Genomic DNA, 9,015 nt, shown 5'->3' with positions numbered 1-9,015 from the left:
TAAAATCATATTATATCGACAAGGATAAAGAATAAAGCCATACATAAAAAAATCAAGATGTATTTCGCTGCATTGTGCGAATACCTGTCTAATACTCTATAATATTCCAACAACTTCTTTATCTTATTCTCTGAAATAGAGAATCATGGAAAAAATTGTCAATATAGAGGATTCTCTAAAACTCAAAATATTATCGAAAAATAATTTTTTTTATTAATCTGGATATCCAACCCGCTATGTGAGCCGACTAATTCCAGGACAACTACCTACTTTGCAGATAGCTCGGAGTCACCGCATTTGAACCTCTGTGGCCACAAAGGGATTTTTATTCCTTATTGAATTTGAACTTGGGACCTCCTGGTACTTTTGACCTTTGGAGCCAAAGCTCAAACCAACCAGACACCACCCTTGTGGATTCATTCTACCAGCGAGGAGTTGAATTAATATCATTTTATATAAATTTTTTAGAAGTTTGGTATCATAAAATTATAGAATATTAAATAATATTATTAATGATGAAATATTTAAAATATAAAATCTGTTGAAGTTGATTGTAATTTATTTTAGAGATTTCGACTTTGTCTTATTTGGTTTAGAGAAATTATAAAAAATCTGTTAGAGATCCTTCGGAAACCTCACCACTTTTAAATTCTTAAACAAGAACATTAATACTTTGAGCCTAACCCCAAACTTAATTGAAGTTCTAACCAATCAGATTGAAGACGTGACAATCGAGAAACCAAAAAAATCTCTTTGTCTTCCTTCCTTCTACTTCGCATCGCACGTATCCGATAAATCTGCTCAAGTGGATGCCGACCTTCCAATTTCTAGCAACAATTTTCAATCACAATGGAAAATCCCATGGATTTTCTTGCAATGGTAATCCTTAATTTATAGTTCTTTATATCTTTCGAGTTCGATTCAATGTTGACGGATTGGCGTAACTTTTCTCCAATCTCCAATGTCTGAATTCTCAAATCTCACTTCTTGGTTCTAAATTTCTGTTATGATATTGTGATTTCAACATCAGATTTCATGTTCAATTGCTCTTTACTACAAGAAATCGAGAAATCGAAATCGAGATTCTTGTCCGGAAGGTAAGCTTTTAAGCATAGACCTTGAGTTTCAAACTTCAATTCTTGAATATAATATAAAAGAAAATGATGTATGTTTTTGTCAATTTGTGCGTTTGGCTATTGTATCTGGGCCGTTTACAACTACTAAAAAAATAAGCCCATAAAATTAATAAATCCACTGGCTTCCAAAACATTACTTTTTTGTCTTCTAAAGTCGGTTTACCAAACAGATCCATCCATTCATTTCCAGTACCAGGTGTATACTCCAATAAAATTGCAAAAAGAGACCAAAGGGCCTTTGGCCTAGCGGTATCGTAGCCCTTGGCCTTCTATAAGGTTAGGGGTTCAAACCTCACCATACGTGAAGAGGATGTGTGAGTTTATTTGTTGCATTTGTCGTATATAAATATTATATACTTCAAAAAAATTGCAAAAAGAGTTTCAATTTTGACTGACAACTAAGGTACTCAGTCTGTCATTCAATCAAAATCAAGGTTGAACTGTGAACATAAAGTTTTGATTAAAAGTTCTAGGACAGAGTTGAACTGTGGGTTGTTACTTGTTAGCATGCAATACTTTTGTTTATATGTATTGGCTACTGTGTACATGAATTTATGATGTGTCTTTGGCTACTGTCAAAATGTCAATGGTTTTGTCAACAAATTGGCTACTGTGTATATGATCTATGTTTTTTTAATGTTTTTATCATTAATTGTTTTTTATACTCCTAATCCTTCATTCAAAGAAGTTGTTTTGCATGAAGTATCATTATTTATTGTATGCAATTTTACTTCTAATGATTAAAAAAAAACATTTGTTTGAGATTTGTCTGTGACTCCATTCATATGAAGGGTCAATTTTCTATCGTTCGCTTAATACCTAAATGTTACAAACGAACTGATGTTAATTATTGATGTAGGAAGAAAATATGAACCCAAAAAAGAGGTTACAATTTATGTTAATTATTATGTACTTTTTTATATGAATACTTTTGATTTGATTAGTTGAAAATAAGGGGCTGTTTGGGATTGCTTATAAAAACAACTTGTTGAGTTATTCTGGTGTGACACTGGTAATAAGAACTTTTGAGGTGTTTGGATAAACAACTTATACCGTGTCAAATCGGTAATAAGGAGTTTTTGAATAAGTTAAACTTTTCTGACCTATAATAAGTTGATAAGACAAAAGTACGGGATCATGTAGTCGGAACATATGACTTTTGCGTGGGTTGGGTTAGAATGTGTGTTGGGTTAGAATGACTTTTGAACATTGTGTTTGGATATGATTTTACCTTTTGAATGATGTTTTGCTTTTGAACATATGACTTTTGGATGACATAACTATTGAACATGATTTTGAATGATATAACTTTTGAATGAATGTTGAGTAATTATTTTTATTTGCATGGTTTTTTATGGATGCAACTTTTCAGTCATGTTTTGTAATTATTTTTATTTGCAAGGTTCTCTATGGATGTTGAAGAAGAATTGTTGCTTTTGTTACTTTTTTGGTTGTATTTGAAACGAAAAGCTACATCAAGAATCAAAAGGATAAGAGATAACACTTCATTATTTGTCCGGACATGCGTATACTCTAGAACTATTAAATGGCTCAAATACACAATGTCTTGAGTTGATGCGCCTTTCTTGTGATGCTTATATACTACTATGCAACCATTTTAAACAAAAGAATCGGTTGCAAAATAGTAGGAATGCAATTGTTGAGGAGAAGATGACAATTTTTTTAACAATTATAGGTCACAATGAACGCTATAGAATGAGTAAAAGAAGATTTCAACACTCAACAGAAACTATAAATAGATATTTCCGTCAAGTACTACGAGCAATGATGGAATTTGCTAGAGAAGTTGTAGGATCAATGCCCAATGAAGAAATCTCCAACATGTTAGAATGACAAAGAAATCTTAGAATAATTTTTCCGGTATGTTTTCGTTTATATAATTTGCAAAATCAAAACGTAGTTAAAAAGTTTCTTATAGTTTATACTTTTTAAATAAATGGGGCGATAAGTGCGTTAGATGGGACTCTCATACATGCAGTTGTACCTGTCGATCAACAAGCTCGTTATAGGGACAGAGGAAGAGGTGAATGTTATCAAAACGTTTTAGCGATTTGTGATTTTAATATGGTATTCACTTATGTTTGGGCTGGATGAGAGTGCATAACACATGATGCTAGGGTTTTAAAAGAAGTTGCATTGAACCCAACTTCTGGCTTTCCATTTCTTACACCAGGTACTTAGAATTTTTACTTAATATTGAATATAATTTATTTCTTATACATTTTACTAAACAATAATTTTTTTTACATGTTAAATGTAGAAAAATATTATCTTTGTGATGCTGCATATGCCAACACTCGTGGATTTTTGACTCCATATCGCAATACAAGATATTGGCTAGCTGATTTTCGATGTCGACGTGCCTTGACCAAAGAAGAAATATTCAATTATGCCCACGCACAACTCATAAATGTTATCGAACGTGCTTTTGGTRTATTGAAAGCAAGATTCCCAATTTTGAAGCAAATGACCCCTTATCCTTTTCGCATACAAAGAAACATTGTAATTGCTTGTTTCGCGATCCACAACTTTATAAGAAGATGGACCATGCAACAATTATTCATGGATTACGACAATAATCCCATGTTCATTAATGAAGCACAAGAACAAATTGATGGAGGTGAGGAAGAAGAGATAGATGCAACACCTCGGGGTCCCCAAGACAGTGAGTACATGACTAATTTGCGTAATGAGATTGCAAATCAATTGACGTTAAATGCTTCAAATTAGGTGTTGTACTAAAAATATTGGGTTGGAAGTTGTGTTTTATATGATGTTTTATTATGCCAAAACCTGAACAAACATTGTTATGCTTGTTTGGATTGATATAATATTATGTATTAGTTTAGACCATTAATTATTTTATATTCTTCATTTAGAAATTTTCTTTAAAACTGTTGTCAAACGTTAATTTTCATTAAGCACAAAACTAAACATTCAGAAATTTCCAAACAACCTTTTTCTATCTGACACTAAATCATACAAAATTTCTTAATCATTATCACCATTTAATCTTGCTGCAACCGAAATAAGTTGTTTCAAATAACAATCGATCACTCCTAAATAAAAAGTGTAAAAAAAGAGGTTGCGAAGCTCCATTGGAGATGCTCACCCACGGAGATAAAAAATGCTGAGGCGTTGCTAACGACCGATTATAGCGAAACTCCAATTGACATTGAGTAAGAACACCCATTGAAAATGGTAGGATTTGATGTAATCAATGACGAAAAGAAAACGATGAGATCATGGTATTTGAGTCATCCTTTACTTCAGGCGGCTGGCCGGCCGGCACGACGATCTTCACTAGGTGCTGGTGGTGGACGGCGGTATAATCCTCCACTTCTCAAATCTATGCTTCTATCTGTATGTATTCTATATACACACATCAAAATCCATCCAACTTTTCAATGCAACACAAAAACAGCAGGAATCTCGTCTTTGATTCTATCGGAAACAAACAAAACCCTAATTCGAAAACGATAAATCTGATGGAACTAACAACAATTCGTTCTCATATTTGTTAGATGTCCCCTCGGATCAACTTACATTAACATCTTCCCATTTTCCCCCAGGTATGGCTTTATCTCTATCTCTATCTGTCTCTCTCACACACACAAACACACACTGAGATTGAAAATTCGTGGTTGGATCATATATAATATGATGATGATGTTTTAGTGTGTGTGTGTGTGTGTGTGTTTCTGAGAACCTGATCATGAAAACTTACATGGATTTTTGAATTGTGTGAAGAAATCATAGCGATTGAATTACTTGGGGAAGAAACTATGGGGGAGATTGATACGGATCCAATCAAATCCGTTAGAGCATCTGTTTCCCATTTTGGGGAAAAATGCAACCAGATCAAAAGTCGATGTAGCAGCGATGATGTAAGTTTCTTCTATCTCATTGTTGATCAGAAATCATGATCTCACACTACGAATCCCACTTCATACCATGAGAGCATCTCTAACAGCTATGGTAGTTTTGAAATTTTGGAGATCTACGAAAAGTTTGCTCGAACAGTTATGCTAAATTCTCAACTAAAATAGAGGAATAGGAGTGAGAAAGCATTAATCTCCAAATCTGAAAACCACTTGGGTTATATCGCACGGGTTAAGGTTGAGAGGGATGTAGTGGAAATCTAATCCTCCATGGGTTTGAATCAAAGCCTATACTTTGGAGCCTTTGGGAGTCTCATAGATTGCGATTCTATCTTTTCCAACTTTCAACTACCAGTATTTTCCATCTTTAGAAATCAAAACGCCATTTTCTTAGTAACTTTGTTTGTGTGGGTCTCTCTCAGTTAATAATTCTATATAATTATATCATTATCATTCTTCAGACCATAGAGACTGTAGATGGATACCTGTCTTGTCTTGTGGATACTGTTGGTTTCATTGTTTATCTGTCACAGCTACAATCTCTCCTGACCAAAAGACAAGGATCTGTCGATGCTTTGATGAATGATAATAGTATATATTATATAGAATTGGTAAGTGGGAGAGACCCACAGACATAAAACAACTAAGATTGACAGTTTGATTTCTAAATGGTAGTTGAAAGCTGGAAAACATGGAATCACACTCTACGAGACTCCCAACGGGCACCAAAAGCTTAGTTGGAGCCCTTTGGGAGTTTTGTAGAGTGTGATTCCATGTTTTCCAGCTTTCAATTACCATTGTTTTCCATCTTTAGAAATCAAACCGCCAATCTTAGTTGTTTTATGTCTCTGGGTCTCCCCTACTTACTAATTCTATATAATATATCATTCATTAAGAATATAGATGGATACTTGTCTTATGGGTACTGTTGATTTCGTTTTTCATTTGTCACAACTACAATCTCTGATACTACTCGAAAGCTATAGTAAATGAGAGAGACCTACAGACAAAAAGCAACTAAGAATGGGACAAAAAGCAACTAAGATTGGCGGTATGATTTCTGAAGATGGAAAATAACGAGAGTTGAAAGCTGGAAAAGAAGAATCACACTCTACGAGACTCCCAATGGGCTCCAAAACATGGACCTTGTTTTACTTCCATGGGTTTGAATCAAGGCCTATGCTTTGGAGCCCGTTGGGAATGTGGTTCTATCTTTTCCGGTTTTCAACTACCATCATTTACCATTTTCAGAAATCAAACTGTCAATCTTAGTTGCTTTGTGTTTGCGAATCTCTTCCACTTACTAATTCTATATAATATGCATCATTATCATTCATCAAGAATATAGATGGATACCTATCTTGTGGGTACTGTTGATTTTGTTGTTCATTTGTCACAACTACAATCTCTAATGCTGCTCAAAAGAATATCCGTCTATGTTATGATGAATGATAATATTATATTATAAGAAATAGTAAATAGGAGAGAGCAACAGACACAAAGCAACTAAGATTGACGGTTTGATTTCTTAAAGATGGAAAATAACGACAGTTGAAAGCTGGAAAAGTAGAATCACACTCTACAAGACTCCCAACGGTCTCCAAAGCATGTGCCTTGTTTTACTCCGACGGAACAAATTTTTTGGACCTCTGATTTGATTCTTCATAGTTCAGTAGAAGTTTTTTTTTTTTTAATTAACATACGTGTTGATTTTCACACATTCACGAGCATAATGGTTTGTTTGAAATGAAAACGGGCAATCGATCACTCGTTAACAGGAAGCAGAGAAGGAGAAAGATTTTGAAGCTGTTCTACAAGACTTGGCTAACTGCAAGGTTCAACTCGAAGCCATGGATGCTGCCCACAAGCAAACCCTTCTTAAGCAAGATCACCATGAGGAAGCTGTTGCCGGGATCTCAACGCTCTTGAAGAGCTCGGAATTCGAGAAAGATGTATTCATCAATGAATGCAAGGAAGCAAGAATTCGCGTTTCGGAACTCGAATTCAAGATCCAAGAAATGGCTGAAGAGTTGACCGAGTTAAGTTCAACACGAGCTCAACTTCTCAGAGTCGAAAAACAACTTGTGGCTGCCACTGATGCTAAATTTGAGGCCATGAAACAAGCGGAGATGATCGAAACGGTTTTGAGCATGGAGAAAGCCAAAATGGAAGAGATGGTTCATCATGAAAATATGCTCAACGAAACCATTCTCGATTTACGACTTTCTTCCATGGAATCCGAGAGTTTGAAGGAAGAAGCCGAAAAAGAAATGAAGTATGCCCAGGAACAGCTCATATCGAAATCGATGGCCATCGATTCACTGCAATCTGAGCTTCAAAGAGCTAACGAGTTGCATAGTTTGGCTGAGGAGGCTGCTGCTGATTCAAGAAGTGATCTGAACAGGATGAAGGAGGATTATAAACATCAAGAAAGGAGGAATTCAGATCAAGTACAGTACATCGAGTTATTAGAGAGCGAGTTGACTCAGTTGAAGTCGGAACTCAGGGACAAGAATCAAGAGTTGCAGATGGCCATCGGTGAGTTAGAAAAGACGAAAAGTGAAATGGAAGAGATGGGCGACAAAGATAACGAAACACAAGTCGAAATAGCGTTGTTGAAAGCCGAGCTTCATAAAGGGCGATCAAAAACCGCAGCTGCTGAGGTCTCTGAGTTACGAGCCAAAGGCGAAAAGTCCGCTGCTTATTTTGCTCTTCAACAGATGGCGATCGAAACCCAAGAACTGAAAGAAGAAAACCAAAGGTTACAATCCGGACACGAAGAGATCGAGTTTCAAGATTCGAAATCCGACCCCGAGATCACGATTTCATTGGCGGAATACGAAATCTTGGTGAAGAAAAACGAGGAAGCTAATGATGAACAAAATCTGACGCTGAAAATGGAGTGTTTGAAGAAAGATTTGGAGAGTGCAATGGTGAGAGTGAGTGAGCTCAGGACACAATCAGAACAGGCGGCAACGAGAGCGGAAGTGGCGGAGCAGGCCAAATCCGCCCTCGAGGAGCAAATAAAGCAATGGAAGGAACAGAAGCAGCGGCGGAGGGCGGCTCTGGCGGCCCTCCGGACGGAATCGATGTCGAAATCGAGTCATGGTTTTGAGTTTGATGATAATTCTAAAACATACATGCCATTAGGCAAGTTTCTCAAAATGAACTTCTGAATCATGCTATTCATTCTGTATCTAAATAAATGTACAACAAAAATTTACCCATTTAAGTTTTACTTTTTTACAAGACTTCACTTTTGAGTTGGTTTAACGGACCATTTTGTACATATCTATCCTATGGTAGTATCATGGTATCGATTTATTTAATTATTTATTACTTTTTGTATTTTTTATTATATTAAATTATAAATATATTGTAATTTTAATTATTTTGTTTGAACTAGAAGGGTACTCGTACAATGCAACGAGATACATCTCAATTTTAATGTTCTATTTTATTCTTTGTCTTTGTCTCTGTCGATGTTATAATACAATTTAATGTGTTTTTAAAAAAACAATAATGATTTTATTTTTGAATAAAATATAATTTTGAATATATCATAAAAATTTGAAAAAAAAAATATCAATGTTAATATCAAATCAAATATTTAAAAGTTTTTATTTTTTATGTAATTTTTTTAATTTATTTTTTTATTATAATTTAATTTAAGTTTAATAATGAAATAATTTATTTTTGATTTAATAATATAACATTTTATAAAGATAATAATTAAATATTCTGTTAGAACTCAATGATTATCTTAATTATATTTTAATTTTTTATATTTAAAATGAGATGTTTATCTTGTATTTGATTATGTTTATCTGCGATTAGTTATATGAATTCAGATATAGAGCTTTAATAAATTGTACTTACGCACAGTCTACTTTTAAATTTTAAGTTTTAAATAACATGCATTAATAAACAGTATTTTATGCATAAAAAATGGTTTTTAAGAGTTTTTGTTAAATGTT

General features: G+C 34.3%; 2 protein-coding genes across 2 annotated transcripts; both read left to right on the top strand.

The window, feature by feature from the left end:
• Positions 1-849: 849 nt before the first annotated feature.
• LOC112514182 lies at positions 850-3,887 on the top strand. Its single transcript, XM_025120513.1, has 3 exons — positions 850-879; positions 1,031-1,097; positions 3,418-3,887. Exons 1-3 carry the CDS (start codon positions 850-852, stop codon positions 3,885-3,887), a joined length of 567 nt encoding a protein of 188 aa, XP_024976281.1.
• Positions 3,888-4,856: 969 nt separating this feature from the next.
• Positions 4,857-8,313, top strand: LOC112514874 (putative WEB family protein At4g17210). The gene is made up of 2 exons (XM_025121503.1): positions 4,857-5,044; positions 6,817-8,313. Exons 1-2 carry the CDS (start codon positions 4,943-4,945, stop codon positions 8,212-8,214), a joined length of 1,500 nt encoding a protein of 499 aa, XP_024977271.1. The 5' UTR covers positions 4,857-4,942; the 3' UTR covers positions 8,215-8,313.
• The last annotated feature ends 702 nt before the right edge of the window (positions 8,314-9,015 follow it).

The sequence above is a fragment of the Cynara cardunculus genome (assembly GCF_001531365.2).
Source record: "Cynara cardunculus var. scolymus isolate 2C chromosome LG 6, CcrdV1, whole genome shotgun sequence".
Taxonomy (NCBI): Eukaryota; Viridiplantae; Streptophyta; class Magnoliopsida; order Asterales; family Asteraceae; genus Cynara; species Cynara cardunculus.
Note: the sequence above shows the minus strand (reverse complement) of the source record. Positions and strands in the feature narration are given on the sequence as shown.

What these genes read in the sequence shown, in the direction of transcription:
- LOC112514874 (XM_025121503.1), top strand. Translation starts at nt 4,943, where the DNA reads ATGGGGGAGATTGATACGGATCCAATCAAATCCGTTAGAGCATCTGTT. An exon ending in GTCGATGTAGCAGCGATGAT is followed by an intron (nt 5,045 to 6,816) that starts GTAAGTTTCTTC and finishes ACTCGTTAACAG; the next exon opens with GAAGCAGAGAAGGAGAAAGA.